Source organism: Rhincodon typus, chromosome 11, assembly GCF_021869965.1.
Source record: "Rhincodon typus isolate 14 chromosome 11, sRhiTyp1.1, whole genome shotgun sequence".
NCBI lineage: Eukaryota > Metazoa > Chordata > Chondrichthyes > Orectolobiformes > Rhincodontidae > Rhincodon > Rhincodon typus.
The window spans coordinates 33,828,178-33,851,308 of NC_063342.1; the positions used below are offsets into that span (position 1 = coordinate 33,828,178).

At 39.2% G+C, this 23,131-nt stretch overlaps 2 protein-coding genes across 5 annotated transcripts in view; one reads left to right on the forward strand and one right to left on the reverse strand.

Annotated features, from left to right (window-relative positions):
* The window catches only part of hgd (homogentisate 1,2-dioxygenase), a 38,073-nt gene extending 25,606 nt beyond the window's left edge, over positions 1-12,467 (forward strand). For all 4 annotated transcript variants that reach the window (XM_048602605.1, XM_020520682.2, XM_048602606.1 and 1 more), the window contains 6 exons: positions 654-778; positions 4,893-4,997; positions 8,155-8,281; positions 9,055-9,236; positions 10,915-11,086; positions 12,212-12,467. In XM_048602605.1, the coding sequence (XP_048458562.1) occupies positions 654-778; positions 4,893-4,997; positions 8,155-8,281; positions 9,055-9,236; positions 10,915-11,058 (683 nt within the window). In that variant the 3' untranslated portion in view covers positions 11,059-11,086; positions 12,212-12,467. The remainder of the gene's footprint in view (positions 1-653; positions 779-4,892; positions 4,998-8,154; positions 8,282-9,054; positions 9,237-10,914; positions 11,087-12,211) is intronic.
* Positions 12,468-14,783: 2,316 nt separating this feature from the next.
* Positions 14,784-21,965, reverse strand: ndufb4 (NADH:ubiquinone oxidoreductase subunit B4). The gene is made up of 3 exons (XM_048603089.1): positions 21,677-21,965; positions 17,217-17,366; positions 14,784-14,944 (listed from the first exon to the last, which is right to left on the reverse strand). The coding sequence occupies exons 1-3, from the start codon at positions 21,851-21,853 to the stop codon at positions 14,885-14,887; spliced, it is 387 nt and encodes a 128-aa protein (XP_048459046.1). The 5' UTR covers positions 21,854-21,965; the 3' UTR covers positions 14,784-14,884.
* Between the last annotated feature and the right edge of the window lie 1,166 nt (positions 21,966-23,131).

Consider the following 23,131-nt stretch of genomic DNA (forward strand, 5'->3'; position numbering starts at 1 on the left):
TTATTTCAAATTTCCAGCATTCACAGTATTTCACATATGTTTAGATGGAATTCATTGGTTTCGTTACTGATTTTAGAAATCATTAAAATTGATATTTACAGATTTCCAGTGGCCTATTCCTGGACATTTCTGTGTTAGTGGATCAGTTAAAATCAGTTTCTGACTGTTACTTATCTCCCAGGAGCCAGATTTTTCTCAGTCCTTAATAAAAACTGAAAGAACTGTGGATGCTGGAAATCAAAAACAAAAACAGAAATTGCTGGAAAAGCTCAGCGCATCTGGCAGCATCTGTGGAGAGAAATCAGAGTTAACGTTTTGGATCCAATGGACCACATCTCTCCACAGATGCTGCTAGACCTGCTGAGCTTTTCCAGCAATTTCTGTTTTCTCTGTCCATAATGAATCTCAAGACAAACAAATCCTGTGCTAATAATATCATCAACATTACAAAAAAATATTGAATTTAAGCTACTTTTAATTGCATCCTCCGCCAACTTTAGTGGGATGTCACATCTTTTTCTGATGAGTTGAGGAAATAGAAATTGTCTTTAAAGTACAAGTAAATTATTACATCATGTCAGATAACTTTTTCTTCTACATTCTCAAAGATCCATGATATTAATCCTATAAACTCATTTGATTTGCTTTACTAGGAGCCAATGGTCTTGCCAATCCCAGGGATTTTAAGGTTCCAGTTGCATGGTATGAGAACCGAAAGATTCCAACTGGATTCACTGTCATCAGCAAGTTTCAGGGCAAGTTATTTGCTGCCCAGCAGGTGAATGGGCATTTTATTCTTAGTGTTAAATACTGGGCATGTAATAAGGATACACAGAAACAGATCAAACTAAATTTTAAGCACAAACTAAAGTTACTGAAATAGTCTACTAATAAGTTACTTGGAAATTGTACTTCCAGTGTAACGTTGAATCATATGGAGCAGGAAAAGTCAATGTTTACACAGTTGTCTGCAGTGTAACATGTGGATGTGGTTAATTTGACTTTCATAATGCTTTTGATAAGGTGACACGCACGAGAGGTTAGTAAACGAAACTCAAGCACATAGGATATGGGTTAATATATTGGCATAGATTGAGGATTGCTTCAAGGGCAGAAAGAGTAGAAATAGGTTCACTCTCAGGTTTCCAGACTACAACCTTTGGAGTATCACAACATTTAGTGCTTTGACCCAAGATATTCACAATTTATATCATTGATTTAGATATGGGGAACAAATGTAATATTTCCAGTTCTGCTGATGACACAAACTGAGTGGTAAAGTGAATTGTGAGGATGATATAGAGTGGCTTTGGGGGATTTGAATGGTCAAGAATATGACAGATGTAAAACACAAATGCAGTGCATTCCTTAAATGGGGAGAGATTGGGAAGCGTTGATATCTAAAGGGACCTGGGTGTCCTTGTTCACAATGAACTGAAAGAAAACATGCAGGTGTATTAAGTAATTAGGAAGGTAAAAAGTATGTTAGCCTTTACTCCAAAAAGATTTGAGTACAGGAGTAAAAATTCCTTGTTGCAATTGTATCACAAGTAGGTGAGAGTGCACTTGGGGTGTTGTGTACATTTTTGATTTCCTATGTATCTCGTGGGAGTACAACAAATATTCACCAGACTGATTCCTGGGATGGTGGGATTGTATTATGAGGAAAAATTGAGCCTAATTCTTGATTAGTAAGGGGATCAAGGGTTACAGGGAGAAGGATTGAGAAACATATCAGCCATCGTCGAATGTGGAGCAGACTCAATGGGCCGAATGGCCTAATTCTGCTCTATTATCTTATAGTATTCTCTAAAGATAAGAAGAATGAGACATGATCTTATGCGACATCCAACATTCTTAAAGGGCTCAGCAGTGTAAGTGCAAAAAAGGTTATTTTCCCTAAAAGTGGGGGGTGGTTTATCACAAGGGAGCACTGTTTTAGGATAAGGGACATGCCATTTAGGACTGAGATGAGTCGAAACCTCTTCACTCAGAGGATGGTGGATCTTTGGGTTTCTGTACCCCAGAGGGCTGTGGATGTTCAGTCACTGTATATACTCAAGACAGAGACTGATAAATATCTAGATGTTAAAGACATCAAAGGAAATAGGGATAGTGTGTAAAAAAGGCCCTGAGGTGGAAGGCCTGTCATTGGGCTGGCATTTATGTGTGCCCATTGGCTGCTTTTATGACAGGGGTAGGCATGTAAAATTGGTCATTTGGCTCACCCATCCCAAAGCTCCCCTTGTAATGTGGGAAACCATCAACATCATATTTTCCTCAGTTTGTTACTAAGACCAACTTAAAATCAATTGTCAAAATCACAGGGAGAAATTTTTCTAGGCATTGGCAATAACATTAGGAAAATCATGTGAGAGGCCATTAAGGAGCTTCTTGATCCAAGAGCAAATAGTCTCATTTCCTAACAAAGTGGTGGTGAGATCAGCTTCTCACTAGTATGTGACCATAGGCCTAGTTTCATGCCCTGACATGTATTGACATCCTCATTATTACACAATCTTACCTCATTGATACGTAGTTCCCATTCTCCCAAATGCCAGATGGTGGCAATTTCCAATATGTAAGTCAGAACGGTAACGTGGTGACTCCAACTCGCTACCTGCCCCTGGGGACCTTCCATTAGTCACCAGCATCTAAGGGTGTGCCCCATTGGGCAGAGGCCGCTCACACACCCTGGGCAGCAGGACCTCCAGGTGCCAATCTATCCAACATGTCTGGGGCAAATAAAACAAACAATTCAGGGCAGCTGCACACTGCCAGCTCTTGAATGGATGCAGAGCAGTACTTTAAAGATGGCACCAGTGCTAGGAAACCTGGAAGCTCCCAGTACTGGTTGGTACTGCCAATTGTGAGGGAGAATAGAGTGCCATTGTCACACAGTTCATACGTGTGGAGGTGAGTTTGGGAAGGTAGCATGACAAAAACTCGCCAGATCTCACAGTGAAAAAAAAACCTCCATGAAGCTCACCAAAAATTATACTTCATCGATTTCTGATAAGATTCAACCCACAGGTTCTGTCTTCAGCAATTCCTGCAGATGATTGTCACTTACTCCATAACAGACTGCAGGTTTCTGAAACCTACTTACATGCCTGCACAAATGATGGAGAAGCATGTTTGCAATGATTCTGTCGTAATGCGGTGTAAAGTATGTCAGCATCCTTCTATCTACAAGAGATTATAGACACATGTGCTAAAGATTATCAAAAGACCTCACCTGCTTGCCATATACATTCTTTGATTCATCAACCTCGCAAAAGTCTATTAGCCTGGTTCTAAGTATTTAATTTGATTCGGCAACCACTACCTGGTAGTGAGTACAAGATTTTCACTGGGCTTTGATTTACTCCTAACTAAAACCAGGTAGCATAATTTTAAGGTGAGAGGAGAAAGATTTAAAAGGGACCTGAGAGGGAACTTTTTCACACAGAGGGTGCAGGTACAGTTACAACATTTAACAGACATTTGAACAGGTAAATGAATAGGAAAGGTTTAGAGGGACATGGATCAAATGAAGGCAAACAAGATCGAATTGCTGTATGACTCTATGACTCTAAATGCTTAACTCTAAGATTACTCCAATAAAAACAAAATACTGTGGATGCTAGGAATCTGAAATAAAACACTAAATACTGAAGACACTTAACAGATCTAGTTCTGTTTCTATTTCTGCAGATACTAACAGTTCAAGTTTGATATGCCTCTTCTTCACAACTGAAAGGGAAATCTCTGTTTTTCATGCTGTGGACAGAGGGGGAGGAGGAGCAAGAGGAACAGATTGTAAGAATGCTTAGAGCCAAAGGCAAAGGGGTTGTTAATGGAAGTGAAGGAGAGATAGAGATGTAAAAAGTGCATAAATTAAGGTCTGAAAAGGAGTAAATAGGCCCACTCTGCTGAGAGGAAAGTTAACAAATTACAAATTAGACTCGGCTGTGTGCGTGTGTATTCTATAGGAAGGAATTGGTGGGGGATGGTGTTGGAGGGTGTCAGAAAAATAGAAGATGACCAATAGAGGTGATGCTCTAACTTTGTGGAATTCAATATTGAGTCCTAGAGGTTGTGAGGTGCTGAAGCAGAAAATGAGGTGCTGTTTCTTTAGCTTGCTTTGTGCTTTGCTGGAACATTTTGTAGCAGGCCCAGGATAGAAATGTCTACATGGGAACTGCTCACAGTGTAGTGTCCTTTACAACTGGCAAGACCAAATGCAGACAGGTGACTGCTTTGTGCAATACCTCTGCTCTGTCTGTAGGAATGACACAATTTTCCAGTTGTTTGCCATTTCAATAAATGTACTCTCATGATAACATTTCCAAAAAGTTAACTTTTATTTCTCTCTCCACAGATAATGCCAGACCTTCTGAGCTTCTCCAGTGCTTTCTCTTTTTATTATCCAAGATTGCTGCCCCTTGTTCTGGGTTCCACACCAGAGAAAATCATTTTTCGATACCTACCCTATCTAATCTCTTTTACGGTTTAAAACAATTCAAATAGATTACCTATTACCTTCTAAATTCAAAGGACTTTGAGTAAAGTGGTTGCCTCTTCTCATAATACAATTCACTCTAGTATCATTCTGGAGAATTACTGCTATACCACTCCAAAGATAACATATGTTTTCTGAAATTTAATGGCCAAAGTTGAATGCAGTCACCGAGCTGGGACCTGACCAAGGTTCTGTACAATTGAAGCATCACTTTCTCACTTTTGTTTTCTCAGTCACTTGAAGTAATGGCAAATGTACTTTGATTATTCTGAATTACTACATAATGAAAGGGCAATAGATCCTCAAATCAAATTGCTCAGAATCTCAAACGTCATTCTTCAATTTCTAATTTTGAAGCAGATTAAGAAATTCAATATATTCCTTTCAGGACTTCTCTCCATTTAATGTTGTGGCCTGGCATGGAAACTATACACCTTACAAATACAACCTGCAGGACTTCATGGTCATTAATTCTGTTTCATTTGATCATGCAGTAAGTAATTTTCTTCATGTATTTTTATTGGCACATAAAACACAGGTAATATATCAATTGCTCTATAGTCTTACCAATGCCTAGTATAACTAAAACAAAACATTTCAATTTATGTTCAATTCCCCTCATAATAAAAGATAGCATGCGATTAGCCTCCTTGATTACTGTAGCTGCTGTAGCTGTATACCAAGCTTTTGTGACTCATACACCAGCACACCTAAATCCCACTCCACCTCGGAATTCTGCAGTTGTTCTCCATTTAAGTGATACACTGACTTTATATTCTTCCTGCCAACATGAACAATTAGACATCTTTCCACATTATAATCCATCTACCAGACTTTTGCCCACTCCCTCAATTTATCTATCAGTCTGCAATTTCTTTATGCTTTCTTCACAACATACTTTCCTACCTATCTTGGTGTTATCAGCAAACTTAGTCATCATGCCTTTGCTCCCCTCATCTAATTCATTGATATGAATTATAAAATGTTGAGGCCCCAGTACAGACCCCTGTATGATCCTACGACTCACATCCTGCCAATGAGACAAAGGCCTATTTACACGTACTGTTTTCTGCCAGCCAGCCATTCTTTTATTCATTCTAATATGTCATCCGTGACACAATGAGCTTATTCTCCACAAGAACCTTTGATGTGACATTTTACAGAAATCTTACAGCCTTCTGGAAATCCAAGTACAGTACATCTACAGGTTTCCCTCAATCCACAGCTCTTGTTATTCCTTCAAAGAACTCCAACAATTTGACTAAACGTGATTTCCCTTTGTTAAAACTATCCTAACTTTTCCCAATTATCTTGAGTTTTTCTAACTTTAATATCTTTATTGATCAATTTTAAGACATTCCTCATGACAGACATCAAGCTAACTGGCCGTTGTTCCGGTTTTCTGCCTTTCTCCATTCCTGATAGTTGCTACATGCCAATCCTGTGGAATCTTTCCTGGATCTAGAATTTTTTTTGACAATTAACATCTATGCATCTACTACATCATTAGGAACCTTTTTTAAGACCCAAGACCCAGATATTTGCCTGCCTGAAGCTCTAACAGTTTGGCTAGTACGACTTCTCTCTTGATTGTAATTTCAGTAAATGCCTCTCTTCCTTCCACCTTCTTATTTAGAACCATTATTGGATTTTTTAATCATATCTTCTATTGTGAACATAGAAGTAAAATATTTAATTCCATCTGCCATTTCCTTAGTATCTACTGTTAATGGCCCATTCTCACCTCTAGAGGAACAACATTCACTTCATGTACTCGTTTTTAAATACTTGTGTAAACTCTTGCCATGTATTTTTACATTCCTATCAACCTTTCTCTCATATTTTAAATTCTTTCTGTTGAATAACGTTTTAATCATTCTTTATATTCTGACTAAGCAGCTGACCTGCCATTCATCTGTGCACTATGGTGTTTTTTTTCTTAAGTATTAAACTTTCCTTTACTAATTTAGTTAACTGTGAACATTGGGCCACCCTGTTAGAATATTTCACTTTGATATCCCACATCTTTTTACATTGATCCCTTGCCCCAATGTTAAAACCCTCTCTACTTCCCTACTTACATGGTTCACAAGAGCATTAGTCTCAGCACAGTTCAGGTATAGACCATCTCAACAGTACAGCCTCCACTTTCCTCAATACTAGAGCTAGTGGTCCATGAACTGGAACCTACTCCTTCCACAGCTCTTTGAGCCATGTATTCATCTCTTTAATTTTATCTACCCTGTGCAATTTGCACACAGTTTAGGTAATGTTCCAGAGACTAAAACCTTGAGGTTCTGCTTTCTAATTCAGTATCTGGCTCCTCATGTTGTCTGTATAGAACTTATTTCCTAGTTCTGTTTGTGATTAGTATGCACACAGACCCTAACCTCTGCATCCTCCTTGTCCCATTGCAAATACCTTTTCAGTCCTGAATCCTGGCACTGAGGGGTAACAGTCTCCTGAACTCTCACTCTTTGCTGTATAGAATAGTGTCAATCTCCTCAGTATACTATCACAATGACTACAACATTCCTTGTTGCTCTTCCCCCACTCAAATGGCATCCTGAACCATGGTCAGTCTATACATTCACCCCGCAGATCTGATTTCATCCAAACAGACTGAGCAAACCTCAAACCTATGGAACAATTGCAGAGGTTGTCACTCCATCTCCATGGACAGCACTATATGTCTCACTCAGTCACAACCCTCTGTTCCTGACCACTGATCAGATCAGAAGACCCTATTCTAAGTGGTGTGACTGCCACCTGATACAAAGAATCCAGATAAATTTCCCCCATCCAGACGCATCCCAGTGTCTGTAGTTCTGCCTCCAGTTCAGACTGAACCAAAGCTGCTTGAACTTCAAACGCTTACTGCTGACATGTTTGCCCTGGGTCGCAATGGTATCCAGGAGCTGCCACATGATCCAGCCTTGACACATTACCCAAATTGCCATCCTTAATGAGTTTCAATTATTTAACAATATTATTTACTTACTTATGTTGCCAATTTTATATTTTATTAACTTCACAATTTGTATATTACATTAAAATTGAAGAATAAAAAAGGACCTTAACCACTTACTAGAACTTCACCAACAGCTACCTCCTTTCCCTGTAGTAGAGGAAGACTAATTCCAGTCTGGTTGTCTCTGAATGCTGCCATGCTATCCTTTTCTCACCTGCTCCTGCCTATTTCAGAGTCCTCCACTGACCTGCTCTTCTTGACAAAATGTATCATTTTCATTTCATTGGTAGTTCTGTACTACCAACAACTATTTTGCTTGTGGTGTAAGCAGACTGAAACCCATTTAAACTCCTTTCTTGAGAGAAGGAATCATTAGAAAAAAAAGAATCCTCTTCAGGGGACAGGTATTTTGCCATTTTTTCTGGTCTAATTTTAAGTATGTAATCTGCAAAACAGGTATTATATAAATATTAAAGTATCAAGGTATTAAAGATGAATTTTAAGAATCCTGCACTCTGTTTTCTTTGAATATCCAAACTTTCCAGTTAAAATTTAAAGTTTACATATAATAGATTCCTGTGCAAGGGAAAATTACAATAGAAGAAACCAAATCTTGACACTTCTGTATGATGTTTGTACTATGGATCACCAATCTAATGATAGCCCTATGTGTTTTCAGGATCCTTCGATTTTCACAGTGTTAACTGCTAAATCAACTCGTCCAGGCGTGGCTATCGCAGACTTTGTCATCTTTCCACCACGCTGGGGAGTGGCTGATCACACATTCAGACCCCCATACTACCATCGTAAGATATGGAAAATCCATTATGTCTTTTTTTAACATAGTAATAGACATATTATATTCAAAAAGGCAAATACACCGTTCCAATGAATTCTGTCTAGTCTTTGGCACTGATTTGAAAAGATCTTGGACAGGTGATGTAAAACATTAGAAAATTAATCTGTATTAATCCCCAGCAGTAAGATGGGAGAGATATTGTAATTTATTGACTGTTTTTAAGTTAGACCAATTATTTATATTCCATCTTACTTCTGTATATAGAAATATAGGACACCATAGGGCATTGCTTGTGCACAAATATGCAATTGGATGAGCTATAATGATGTCATTGCCATTTGTAGTATAACCTAAGGGTTACAGGGATAGGCTAGGGAAATAGGTCTGGGTGGGAGGCTCTTCGGAGGGTGAGAATTGCCTGTTTCCACACTGTAGGGATTCTATGGATTCCAATAATTTTCTGTGTGATTAAAGTACTTTATCATTAGTGTGAGGGTGCTGGCTTAAAAATTTTAAGACAGATGTCACTTCACCAGAAGGGTAAATCATCCATGTGCATTTCCCAAGTCTTCAACCGTTGAGTTTTGAGTTGTACCAAGAAGGCAACAAACTAGTAATGAAAAAGAGTCTTAATATTACTGAGCTATTAAAGAACTGAGCCTTAATTTTAAATTCCAATATGTCTCTAGTCAATAGGTTAAATACCAAAGGGAAAATGTAAAGCAGGGTCTGTAGTTTGCAAAATAAAAGGTTTTCATGTTTCCTTTCTTTCATCACCAGGCAACTGTATGAGTGAATTTATGGGGTTGATTAAAGGTCATTATGAGGCAAAAGAGGAAGGCTTTCTACCTGGCGGAGGTAGTCTGCATAGCATTATGACTCCACATGGACCAGATGCAGAATGCTTTGAGAAAGCAAGCAAGGCAGACCTCACACCAGAACGAGTAGCTGATAAAACAATGGTAAGTGAAAAAGGAACCTTAAAGACAGTGAGGTGCACTTTCTATGCAAGAAGACACATTTTCTTGATCACCAACTACATACCCTGAGCAATGCCTTTACTCCTAAACACCATTTTCTATTGCAATGGGAACTATTTGTTACTATTTGGCAGATGAATAAAAAAAAGTAGATGTTGCAGCTATAAACTACCTAATTTATATTGTTGGACATGATAAAAATATGGTCACTGCCCTTGAAAATCAGTTTGATGGCAGATAACAAGCATAAGGAAATGCTATTTTATATTTTTGAGTTAATATTTTGTCCTGCTCAATTTTTGATCTCCACAATGAAATTAATGTGGTCCATTACAATTGGGTGCAACAGGAAGAGCAACCAGTAGGTGGAAGCCAGGAATGTTATCTGAAAGGACTGACTTGAAGTATGACCTTAGGTTTATAAAGTACTTTTCACAGGAAGTTCCATAGCACGTTTTAGCCTCTGAAGTGCTTTTGTGAATTGTAGTCACTATTGTAACGTAGCAAAATGTGAAAGCCAATTCCTCCATAATCAAGTTCCAAAGGTAGCATGGAGGCGATGATTTGATAAGCTGCTTTTCAGTTATTTGGTTGAGGGATGAATACCAGCCAAGCAGAGTTCACCTGATCTTCATCAAATTGTGGCAGGGGCATTTTTGCATTACTTGTGAAGCAGACAGCACCACTGACCCAGGAGATGCGATCTCTGATAATATAGCACTCACCCGGTAGTACACAGAACTAGGTGTTCACGTCTCTGAGTGAGGCTTGAACCTACAAACGTTGGTCTCAGACCTGACAGTACAGCTACTAAACCGAGGGGCTGATCCATAATTCACCAACATGACCAACTTTTAAAATTCAGAAAAAATAATGCTTAGCCAAAAGTTGTATAAGACAGACAATAAACAACATTTTCACCCTTGATAAATTTTGGAAAATAACTTATACATCTGATATCATCACCACATATTCTAAAGGATATGAACACCCTTTTAGTTTGTCCAATTACCTAAAATAATTTGTCCAATTACCTCAACAAATAGTTTACATAATAAACATTTGCAGAAAAATGACAATTCACTGATGGGTATTTGTTTACAGAGGAGACCCAAAGTGTTATGTGATGTCAATGCCAGACATTGGTTCTGGAAGATATGTAATGTCTTTGGCATAATCTTATTCCATAAAAACAGCTTATGAAATTTATTCAGTCAAGAGTATTAGAAATCAAACACTCCCAATCATAAACTTCTCAACTAACATTAACAGGGTTAAATTAAAATAAGTGAAAATAATTATTTTTCAAAATGTGATCATGAGAACTAGAATTATCATCTAGGTATATGCAGCAACACTTCAAGTTAGTTACAGATGCATAAGCAGTTTGTATTATTGACAAGTACTTCAGCACTGCAGATCTTCGTAAAACACGATTGCTCATGGCTCAGAGTATTGCTGGACAATGTGCATCATCCAACTGAATATCACTGCCAAGTTTGTACAGACTGAGAAATGTGCTGTTCTTGGAACATACTCATGTTATGTTACTTATCTCAGTTGGATTCAGTGTTCACTTGTTTCTGTTCAAAACTGCATAATACCCCATTCGTTGTTAAGCTAATCTATTTATTAGTTCATTTTCTATTTCATTTGACAGGCATTTATGTTTGAGTCCTCGTTTAACATGACTGTCACCAAATGGGGCCTGGAGACCTGCAATTGCCTAGACAAAAGCTACTCAAAGTGTTGGCAGTCACTGAAAAATAATTTCAATCCGAACTGGAAGCCAAATGCCAAGTGAACATGGGATCCAGGATTCCTCTAACATGGTGAGATAGTCCAGGAAACCCAATCAACTGAGTTGTTAAAAGGGGAAAAAAATACCTGGAAAGTCAGAGTATTAGGAAGATATAGATGATGCAGGAAATTGGGATTAAATACACAAGAGTTGCTAATAAAACAAAGTTCCCTTTGATTGGCCTTCATATATACACACACACATATATATATACAATTGGAAGCTTTACCTGGCATTTCTTGTTACACCTGCAAACATATAAATAAACCTCTCTTTCCATAATCTCTTTCCATAAAGGCAGATCCCTAGAGTCAGCTGAAATATTGCATTAAGGTTTTGAAATTGTTGCTGTAAGTAGAAAGCATGCTCATGGAGAAACATGTTAAGAAGACCTCTATGAACTAATAGGAAATTTCAAAAGATTATGAATTGATAGTTCTTTACAACCTTGAGATAAATCACCACTAAAATTTGAGTTCACCAATACAATGGAAAGTTAAAAGATACCGATACACAATAAGTACAGGTGACAAGATATGTTGTTTCTACTCTACCAGTGCATTGCATACATAAGAAAGCTGAGAATATAAGAACTGTTCACATTGGATATCCATACCTGACAGCATTCTCTCCAAAGTGTAACCATCAGACATTGGAATTCCCAGCTGTCACAATTTGGTGGGTGCCAAGACACACTTAAGTGGTGAATGTGCCTTTCTGAACACAGAAGTGGCGATCTATCTCACGTCCTGTGACTTTGGCAAGGACATTGGCAGAGCTCCCAGGCAGAAGCAATCTGGGCCCTCTTTCCAGCATTATAGATTTTCAGGGCAATGATTCAAAACCAATCTTAAAAGTTTTGACACATGGCACCTTTCTAGACCAGCAATTTTCAGGATATTTGAATGGCTTATTGATTCTGAATTAGAGACAGTTTAATTTTATTTAGTTTGTGGTACATTGTTTGTACCTGATTTTGTAAGACCAATCAGCAGGTGCAATTCAAAGAATCAAATTATGAAAGGTTGTTCCTATCACGTTTAGTGCACTATAACATTTTTTTAAAAAGTACTTGTTCCAGGGTAATGTTTAGATTTCTATTTCCAATTGATGCTAGCTAATGATTTAATTCATTATTTTTGTACTGTAATTTCAGATCAAACTTTTGACCACTGGGAGGAAATCATAATATTTCCATATACACCAACTGGACCGATTATTAGGTCTCTACAGAAATGTGATGTTAATTTCTATTGAAGTAAGATTGATGGCAGTAATTAAAAAAAAGTATAATTTCAGTTACATAAATGACTGCATTTGACGATGAGTTTAATCAAGTAAAAAAATTAAATGTCAGCTGTTAAGACTTATTGACCTGTTTATCTGAAAACAATAAAAAATACAAAGCTTCACAACATGGTCATCAAAACTATGTTTATACCAACTTGCTAAACCCTTGGGCAATCTACCTGTTATAGAAAGCTGAAACTAAATTTCTGCAACTGATTTAATACAATTCTTTGTAGAATGATATATGCTCAGTTATTCATCACACAGCAAAACTAATTTTGCATTACTGAACACCGTTTTATCAGTTCAGGGGAGTAAACATTATGAAGGCAATGCAGCTATGACAGCTCCAACTTTTCACAATTCTGAAGATCACAGAACTGGTATGTCCAATGTTTCCCTTCACAGCCATCTCTGCTGAATATTTTCACAATTTTCTGCTTTTGTTCCGTCTTTCTTGTCTTTATTCTCACAAATTATTGATTATCTACAAACTCCTTTCTTAGGTCTCACATTAGTTGATATTACAAACATACAAATAAAGAGCAGCAGCCCTTTGAGCCTCCTCTATTTTTCAAACAAATCACGGCTGATCTATTCATATTTCAAATATCACGTTCCTATCAAACCCTGCTCCCCAACCAGATAACATTTGATTCCCTTGCTTAACAAGAAACAACCTAGCTTTGCCTTAAAAATATTCAATGACTTTCACAAGCAGGGTTTCAAAGTTTCGCAATCCTCAGAAAGAAAAATTCTCATCTGTCCTAAAAGGACAACCTTCAATTTTAAAATAATGAACAGTTCTCACTCGTCTGTTACTAACCCACACTCCTTCAAATTTAGCATTTGTGCCTCTAATTAAAACAAAAATCCCTATTCCCCGAGATAGATTATTGACTAACAGGGGAGTCAAAGCATATTGAGGTAGACAGGAAGGTGGGGTTCACATCAGATGACAGGGCAAGCTTGAGGGGCCTACTCCTAATTTGTTTGGTCTTATGTTTGTGCAAACCACTGGTCCATCTTCTTCCTTCCCTTCCTTTTGTAAGTCCTTAATGTGTTGATGCCTCCCAAATCTTGCCCGTTCTTCCTTTAACTCCATGATATAATCTCTCCAACTGTGTTTCATGCTATAGTACCAAAACATCAGTGTCAAAGTTAAAAACTATAACAATGAGAAAGTCAAGCCATCCCTTCCCATTTTCTTACATGAGAAAATTTACAACCTTTGATATAGTTGATTATTCCAACACCTCTCAACTGCCATCCACTTGGATGGGATTGCAGTCACCCAGTTACATTCTTTTCTAATTGCAGCCAGAGAATTACCGACATTTCTTCCCACTACCATACCATTAAATTATGGTGCCCATAAGGACAGATTCTTGACCGTCTCATTTTTCATTCACTTGTTCCTAGGCAACGTCAATAAAGTGTCAATTTTCATATACACTGACTCTGCATAGCTGCAGCACCTGAACGATCAGGCTGCTCTTGTTCATTTGATACTCAATGCAGAATGGTTCTCTTCCAAATGTTGGGGGGAAAAGAAAATCAGTTATTATCTTCCATTCCCAACAAACTCTGTCCCCTTTCTATAGGCTCCATTCCTCACCTTAGCAACTGTTTTGAGGCTGAAACAGACTATTTACAATCATCGTGTCGTATCCAACCCAAAGATGAGTTTCCAACCACCATCAAGTTCATAAAAATTGTGCTGCTCAGCTCATCAGCTGCTGATACCCTATTGTAAGTCTTTTCTAACAATAGTTGATCAACGTAAATGCATAGTCGGGCTCTCATGCTACTTTCATCAAAAAGTCATCCAAAATTCTGCTAGCTCTATCCTAACTCGCACTAAGTCCTGTTCATATACCACCTGTGCTCACTGACCTACATTGAGGCACTGGTCAAGTGGAAATCTATTTTAAAATGTTTATATGCTTGTTCTCATCCCACCCAATCTTTATATAATCTTCAGACCACAAGTGAGAAATTAGTGAATCTCTAATTCTGGCATCATGTGCATTTGATTTTGACATCAACACACTTTTAGTGGCTGTGCCTTCAGCTGTCAATGCCCTAAACTCCAGAACTTCTTTCTGAAAGCTCTCTGTCTTTCCACTCCTTAAATTAACCTTTTTATACAAGGTTTTGGTTATTTGGCCTATCTCCTTCTGTGACTCAGTGCCAAATTTTGTTTGCTCATGATGGTAGAGCATGTTAAGGTATTTTGTGTTAAAAGGCACCATATAAATACAAATTGTTGAGATATTCAACATCACACTTCTGCGAAATACTTTGAGCAAGGAGTAAAACCTAAAGAATCCTTCGTGACTGGTTTCAGGAAAAGACAGAAACAACAAAAGAAATATAGCAATACTATCCAAAGTCTTATTCAGGTAATGAGAAATTGCAAAGAAAGATCAAGGAAGTTAGAATTTAAATCATTTATTAAAGCACAAAGAGGTTTTACAATTTTTGCATCATATACTGTACAATTATTAATCATGTTTGTTGTCGCTGCTTTGAGCGTTCACGATGTTAGATTAAATGGTCGCTCCATTCCCTCCTTAATAAGTTTTTCTTTGCGGTCCTTAAAAGAAAACAGAATCCACAAATTAGATAAGATTTCAAATGGAAATGAAATGTAATCAAACTGCATCAAAAGGTGACTGTTCTCAGTTTAAAAGAATTACATTGAGTGTACAGCATGGAAACAGGCAATCTGGTCTTAACTAACCTTTTCAGTATATCTTTCCATTTATCAGTTATTTGAGATTTTTGTCCATCACCTTACATAGTTAGAAGGATTCCGACAATGATCTTAAGAGGATATAACAAGCAAGGTGGATAAAGGTGAACCAGTAGTTGCAATGCATTTGGATTTCCAAAAGGCAATTGATAAGATACCACGCAAAGACGTTCCTTCTGGCACAGGAGAGACTACTGCATGAAGTTTAGGTATCTATGCTTATGGATGGATAAACTAGCTTGGAGACAATTCAGAGAAGATTCACTAGGTTGATTCCTGAGATGAAGCATTTGTCTTAAGTGGAATAGTTGAGCAGGCCTAGTTACATTCTTATCTGTCTAATCATTGGCAGAGAATCATCTGCAATGCCTCTCTTCCTGCTCTCAAGCTGTTACCTGATAACCAGCATTGGATAAGGTTTCTCTGCTCTAAACTCTATTCAGTAGCTACTGGCTTAGTTCTTACCCTTGACAGCAATCTGAGGTCATCAGTCTGCATTCAACTTTACTGTTATAATTGAGATTAAGATGAGCATCTAACTTCATAATCGCACCAAGGTTTATTTTCAACTTCATCACATGGCCTGACATTACCTTTCCTCAACTCATCTGTTGTTAAATCATCAATCAAGCCTTTGTCAAATATAGACTTAACTAGGCCTCCAGTGCACTCCCACTGGTTTCTCACATGATACCCATGTTGCAACCAAGTCTAATTCCACTAGCGCTCCTGTGTTTGTTGGCCTACATTTGTTCCCTGTCAAGATATTTCTCAGACTAATGGATTGATTGCTTGAGAAGATTGGACAGGCTAGGCTTGGATCTGCTGCAGTTTAGAAGAAAATGAGGTGATGTTAATGAAAGTTTTACTACCTTGAGCAGTCTTGACCGGATACACGTGAACAGGATGTTTCATCTTATAGGGGAGTCTAAAACTAGGCGTTGAAATTTGAAAATAAGAGATCACCCATTTAAGGTGGGGAAATTTTAGAAAAAAAAAGAGAAATTCTTTCTTGGGGGTTGTGGATCTTCGAACTCTTCCTAAAAAAATGGAGTGAAAGAAGAAGGTTTTTAAGGGAGAGGTACATAGATTCTTGATAAGCAAGAGAGTGAAAAGATTATTATGGGTAGCAGGGAATACAAGGTAACCAGATCAGTCAGGACGTTACTGAATGACAAACCGGCACGAGGGTCAGAGTGGCCTACTCCTGTTCCTAATTCATATGCTTGTAACATCAATTTTAAAATTCTCATCCTGGTTTTTAAATCTCTTCTGCTCCATATCCCAATGAAATATCTGTGCTTCTACAATCCTAGCTTCTTGAACATCCCCAATTTTAGACTGCTCCACCACTGGTGGGGCATGCTTTCAGTCGACTTGGCCTCAAGTTTTGAAATACACCTCTAGCTCACTTTACTCCTTTAAAAGTCCTCTGCTTGGAAAAAGCTCTTGTTCGTAATCCCCATTACCTCTTTGTGATTTGGTGTCATTACTTTGTCTATAATATACTTTTGTAAAGCGCCTTAGATGTTTTATTATTTAGAGGCTATGTTGCCAGGGATGCCAATCCCAAAGAATAACAATAGCCACCACCACTGCTGCCAGTGAATGCAAAAGGTTTGAGAAGTGCTGCTTTACTGAGCAGCTGTCTTCTTCTTTCAAAGGCTAAGATCATGTTCTTCATGGGTCTATGTTTCTGAGGTCCTCCTTTGTCATATCACAATCCTCAACTGAAATGTCTTTAAATTGGTGAGCTCTGTCCACTGAAGACGCACCAACCTTACTAAGCCACATTGTTAAATATATTAAACTACTGCCCGACCCTTTCAGTTGCTGCTCCAGCACTGAACATTTCCACAAAGGAGAGCTACCTATGGGGCTCAAGGATTGCCCCTAGTTCACAACACAGTTTAATGAAAATATATTGAGGAATATTGGGCCAAGTCTCCACAGTAAAATACTGGCAGATGGAAGTGAAGTTCTAGTTCCTAATTGACAAAATTCTCACCAGTTATGGATTAAAACCTGAAATCTCACATTCTCTAATGTTGGATCAAGTTGGACAATAGCCATATGAAACTTTACTTCATTCATTTATTCTCACTCTTCTTACCCTATCTGTTTTGAAGACATAGTACAATATAAATAGAGGCGCTACTCCACAGACAAATCCTAACAGTGACGTCTTAGGACTTGGACGGAAGTTGGGATAGATGTGGTTCAGACTGCGAGCATATGTCCAACGGGTGAGGGCTGGGTCTTCCTGTAAAATCCAAATAAATAGTATCAAATTATTTGCTAGAAAGGACTAGAAGCAAACTTGGAACAAGTTAAAATATAAACTGGATTATAGTTAATTTTGAGCAATAAATGATCAAAAAATGTACACGAGTTTCAAATAAAAGATTCTCATTGAACACTGAAAAGCACTGATCAAATTAAGCATCAATGCCAACAATTTCTACAGTCACCCTGAAGAAACATAGAAAGATGCAGAGTTATCACCTTATTCATGCTCCAATTCTCTAATGCAAAACACATCATGTAGAGATATGATTTCATGAATGGGTAGTTGAGCTAAGGTAAGATGAAACGTCACCATGACCTCAGTAGTCATTTGCTAGCATTCTGCTGGCAAGAAAGTAAGACCTTGTACATCTTGGAGCAGGTTGCTGCATCCTCATCACATACAGTGAAACCATAAACAATATTAATCATCGCAAACAAGTCTTGCCTGAGCTAGGACCCAGAAGACCTACATTAGAACCTGATTCCATTTAACACTACAATTTCTCACAATAGCCAAGTTCGTCACTTGAAATAACCAGCCTGTAAAAAGCTGCAGGCAGTTTTGTGATCTGCACTCATTAAAACTTATTTAAACAGTTAAAATTAACTTCATGCTGAATGAGGAAACTGTTAAGCAACTTCTAATCTTGCTAAAGATGTGTTAAGAAGTATCATTCACAATTTTGGGAGTTTTTCCTTTTACTGGCTGCCAGAATATGGGGGACTATATACATGCTATCTGTTGCTAGCAATGGCAAGTCTGCATTAACTGCCCACTCAAAGTTCCCCTTTAATGATGGTGGACTCTGCAGCAGTCCTTCTGGTAACACTGCTCCAAAGTGTTAAGAAGCAGAAAATTCCAGAACAATGATTTAGCAAACAATGGAGAACGACTAATATTTATCCAAGTCAACATGTGGTCCAACTGCAATTTTCACTCTGTCCTACTCTGTTCTGCAACGTGACCAATTTAAGTACTTGGGAGGAGAATAAAAGTTTGGAATGCCTGAAAACATACAATTTATTTTCTAACATTTAAGTCGCAAGACATTGACAACTCACTTTATAAACTATTCTTCTTAAAGAGTTGAAGAACATAATATTTTTTACAGCACATTTAGCTTAGCAAAATATTTCAGGGCTCAAAATGTTGTGGCTCATTTTGACTGAGTTTCTGAAGATCTCAGAATAAATGAGCAGTAACAAGCATCAAAAAAGTATCAGACTAACAATTCAATTCAGGGATTGAATGCAGGGTCAGGAATTGGATGGTTGGAGAGATCTTGAAAGCCTCATATGGTCATTCCTCTCTATACAAGTCACCCTCCGGTGACTGTCACCCTACAGTCCTTCTCCACTTTTAACCTTCACCTCACATATACTCTCTCTCCTCCAATATCCCATCTCTCCCACTCCTCACTATCACCCGTTCTCCATCCTTTTTCAACCATCCCCTCACGCTCACCACAACTCCAGCACTGTTTCTTTTCCTTTCATCAAATATCCTCCCACCACTCATTTCCACACTCCACAGCCACAGGATTGAGGATCCTGTGACAGGCGGTCAACATCACTGACAAGAGTTGGCAAGATGAGGACACAGAGAGGCACTCAACATCAATGAAAATAGCAGGAAATCCGCACAGAGAAGCAGAGAGACTGGCAGTGGACTCAAGTGAGACTTGGGTCATAAACAGGAGTATGATTTTTTTCTAGTTTATACTTAAGTAGGAGTAAGGGTAAACTAAACATAGGAAATAGCAAGAAAACAGTGCAAATATGTTCCTGTAAAGACAAAGAGTGGAACCAAAACCAGAGAACCTTGGATGTCAATGGACACAAAGGATGGATTAAGAAAAAGAGAAATTTATGATAGATACTGAGGGCTCCGTACAGCAGAGTCACTGAAAGCAATATAAAATGTACAGAGAGGAGAACCTAAAAAAAACTAAGAAAGCAAACAAAATGCTTGAGAAAGCTTTGACAGACAGAATAATGGAAACCCAAAGGGGTTTCTTTAAAATCTATGAAGAGCAAGAGCTTCAACACTTTGTGTTGGTCTTCACAATCTAAAAGGACAGGTATAGAAATCAGAATGGAATACTGTGTAATATTAGAAGAAATTAACATGGACAGAGGACAGATGCTAGATGGTTTAGCAGCCTTAAAAGTGAGTAAATCTGCAGGCCATAATGAGATGTACCCTAGGCTGCCGAGGGAGGCAAGGGCGGAGAAATCGGCAGTCCTGGCAGTAATTTTCAAATCCTCTCTGGCCACCGGTGAGGTGCTAGAGGACTGGAGGATTGCTAACTTTGTCCCATTATAAACAAAAGGGAGGAAGGGATTAACCAAAAAATTCCAATCAATCTAACATTAGCGGTGGGGAAGTTCCTATAAAGAATTCTGAGGGTTGGAAAATATCCACATTCAAAGAGACATGGATTAATTAGCGATAGTCAACACAGATTTGTTACAATGTGGTCACATTTGTCAAACCTGATTGAACTTTTTGAAGAGGTAACCAAGAGTGCTGGTGAGGGTAATGCAATTAGTGTGTTTTGCATGGAAGGCTTTTGGTAAGGTCCCTTGTTTTTCCCGACAACTGACAGTGGATTTGTGGTCATCATTAGACTTTTAATTGCAGAGTTTTATTGAATTCAAATTCCACCATCTTCCATGGCAGAATTCCAATCCAGATCCACAGAACATTTCCTGGGTCTCTGGATTAACAGTCCAGCGATAATACCCCAGGCCATTGCCTCCCCTTTATCAAGAATTTACAACTGACAAAATAAATTGATATCCTCCTCATTATTTACTATCCTAGCAATGAGTGGTCAGATGCGCAGAGCAGTGGCAAATGGAATTCAATTGGGAAAAATGAGAGGAATGCAACTGGGCAAGGCTAACAAGGCAGGCAAGTACATTATGAATGTTAAGACCCTGGAAAGTACTAAACATCAGAGGAACTTTGGTGTGCATCTTCACAGATCTCTATAGTTAGCAGGATAGGTAGAAAAGGTGGTTGGAGAAGGCAGATGGGACACTTGCCATTCTTAGACAAGGTATCAAATACAAGAGTAATAAGGTTATGCTGGAACTGTTAAAAAATAAACACTGCTGGTTAGGCAGTAATAGGAGTACTGCATGCCGTTCTAGTGACAACATTACAGGAAGGATATAACTGCATTAGAGAGAATGCAGAGTAGATTAATGAAGATGCTGCCTGGGCTGGAAGGTCTGAGCCATGAGGCATGAGGAAATCTTGGATAGGCTGGGGTTGTTTTCCATGCAGCAGTGAAGGTTGAAAGGGAACCTGATAGAGATATCTAAGATTATGAGGGTCATAGCTGGATGGATAGGAAGGCACATTTTCCATTAGTAGAGCAGTCAATAACCAGAGAGTATAGATTTAAGATGAGGAGGGTAATGAGAATTTTCACTAAAAGGATAGTGGGAGTCTGGATCTCACTGCTTAAAAGGGTATTTTGGTCTGTGAAGTATTGTGTGCAATTTTTTGGCTCCTGTGTCTGAGGAATGGTTGTCTGGCTAAATATTTACCAGACTGATTCCTGGGAGGGCAGGACTGGCATCCTGTACGAAGACAGGCTGGATGAGATAGGACTATCTTCACTGGACTTTAGAAGAATGAAGGGAGATGTCACAGAAACCTGTAAAACTTTAACAGGACTAGACTGGGCAAACACAGGAAGGAGTCCAGTCTAAGGATACAGGGTAGGCCATTAAAGGCTGAGCGGAGGACAAATTTCTTTACCTAGAGAGAGTGGCGAGCCTGTAGAAATCTCTGCTAATAAAAGCAGTGGAGCCCGAAACATTGAATATTTTCGAGGAGTCAGATAAAATTCTTAGGGATAAAGAGTTCATAAAGTATGGGGAGAAAGTGGGAACAGTGCACTGGGTTGGATGATCAACCATGATCACACCGACGGATGGAGTTGGCTCGAAGGGCCAAATTGCCTTACTTCAGCTCCTGTTTTCTGTGCTACAAAACTCTCGAAATGGTTAAAGTATTCAGGTATTCACTTGCTTTGCCATAGCCTCCAAGGCTATGCGCCAAAAGCCTGAATGGACACAGGTCAGATCTGAGAAGTGTGTACATTACAGGCTGAATGTGCTGTAAACACCTGAGTCAAAACACCCAGACTTCGACTTCGACTTCTTCTTCTTCTTCTTCCTCCTCCTCCATCACCACCACCTCCACCACCCAGCCTCGCTCCCTCCCCCCCCCAACCACCACCTTCCTTCCATCCCTCCCTCACTCACTATCCGCTCAGTCCGATTCGGGTTATTGAGTTGGCTCAGATACTGCAGCTTGAGGCGGGCCCGGATGGCGAGTCTTTCCTCCTGGGCCCGGCGCTCCTCGGGGCTCAGCTCTAAGTACTCGCGGGGATCAAGAGTCTGAGGCCGGGAGGCAAGCGGCGCCTCTTTATAATCGGCCATGACTTCAACAAAACCTCGATCAACAACCACCCAAACGCCCCGGCGTCCTTCAAATATAACTTTATTGACTGCTCGGTACAGCTGCTGAGCATGCGCGCTGCCTGTACCCTCCCTCCCTGCAGCGACCCCCACGGGTTGGAGGTGAAACTGGAGAAGGAGCTGGGACAAGGACAGCAGCAATTTACAACATGGCAATGAAAGACACATGGGTGGGGGGTAATGGAAAGGTGAAAGACGCAAGCTGGAAGAACAACACCTCATTGTCCGCTTGGGCATCTTGCAGCCCTCCAGACTCAATATCGTGTTCAATAATTTTAGGGCCTGAACTCTTGTCCCAGCCCCCTACCCCTGCACCAGGCCTTGTTACCACATAATAAAAACCGAAAGAACTGTAGATGCTGTAAATCAGGAACAAAAACAGAAGTTGCTGGAAAAGCTCAGCAGGTCTGGCAGCATCTGTGAAGAAGAAAGTCAGAGTTAATGTTTCAGGTCCGGTGATCCTCAGGGACTACTGATCCTGAGGAAGGGTCACCAGATGTGAAACGTAAACTCTTTTTTACCTTCACAAGATGCTGCCAGACCTGCTGAGCTTTTCCAGCAACTTTGTTTTTGTTCTTGTTATCGTTATCACATAGCCTGCCATTACACACTACCTATTGTTAGTCACAAACAGTCCCCATTAACCTTCCTAGCCAGATAGTTATTAACTCCCTTGTCTATCCAACTGCTCTTATCTCTCTTCGGGCTCTATCCTATCATTTATTCCCTACCCCATTCCCCTCCCTATTTTCTGCACATAAACCAACATTTGCCCTGCTACCATCAGCGCTGAGAAAGGGTCACCAGACTCGAAACGTTAACTCTGATTTTTTTCTTCACAGATGCTGCCAGACCTTCAGAGCTTTTCCAGCAAATTCTGTTTTTGTTGATAAATGGGAAGGTATTTGGAGGCTTTGTTAAAATAAAAGTGTCCTATTTCAATGTTTATCTGATTGTCCCTGAAGCTCACCAATTACATTTAGGACAAGAAAGAAACCTAAGCAGATAATTGTAGAATTTGCAAGGAAACAAAAAAAGAAATGCTATGAGATAGAGATAGTAGGAACTGCAGATGCTGGAGAATCCGAGACAACAAGGTGCAGGGCTGGATGAACACAGCAGGCCAAGCAGCATCATAGGAGCAGAGAGGCTGACGTTTCGGGCCTAGACCCTTCATCAGAAAAGGGGGAGGGGAAGGGGGTTCCGAACTAAATAGGGAGAGAGTGGGAGGCGGATAGA

Coding starts and splice junctions, on each gene's coding strand:
- ndufb4 (XM_048603089.1), bottom strand. CDS start 21,853: ATGGCCGATTATAAAGAGGCGCCGCTTGCCTCCCGGCCTCAGACTCTT. Junction 17,367..21,676: donor CGAATCGGACTGAGCGGATA/GTGAGTGAGGGA, acceptor TGGATTTTACAG/GAAGACCCAGCCCTCACCCG. Junction 14,945..17,216: donor ATGTCTTCAAAACAGATAGG/GTAAGAAGAGTG, acceptor TTTTCTTTTAAG/GACCGCAAAGAAAAACTTAT.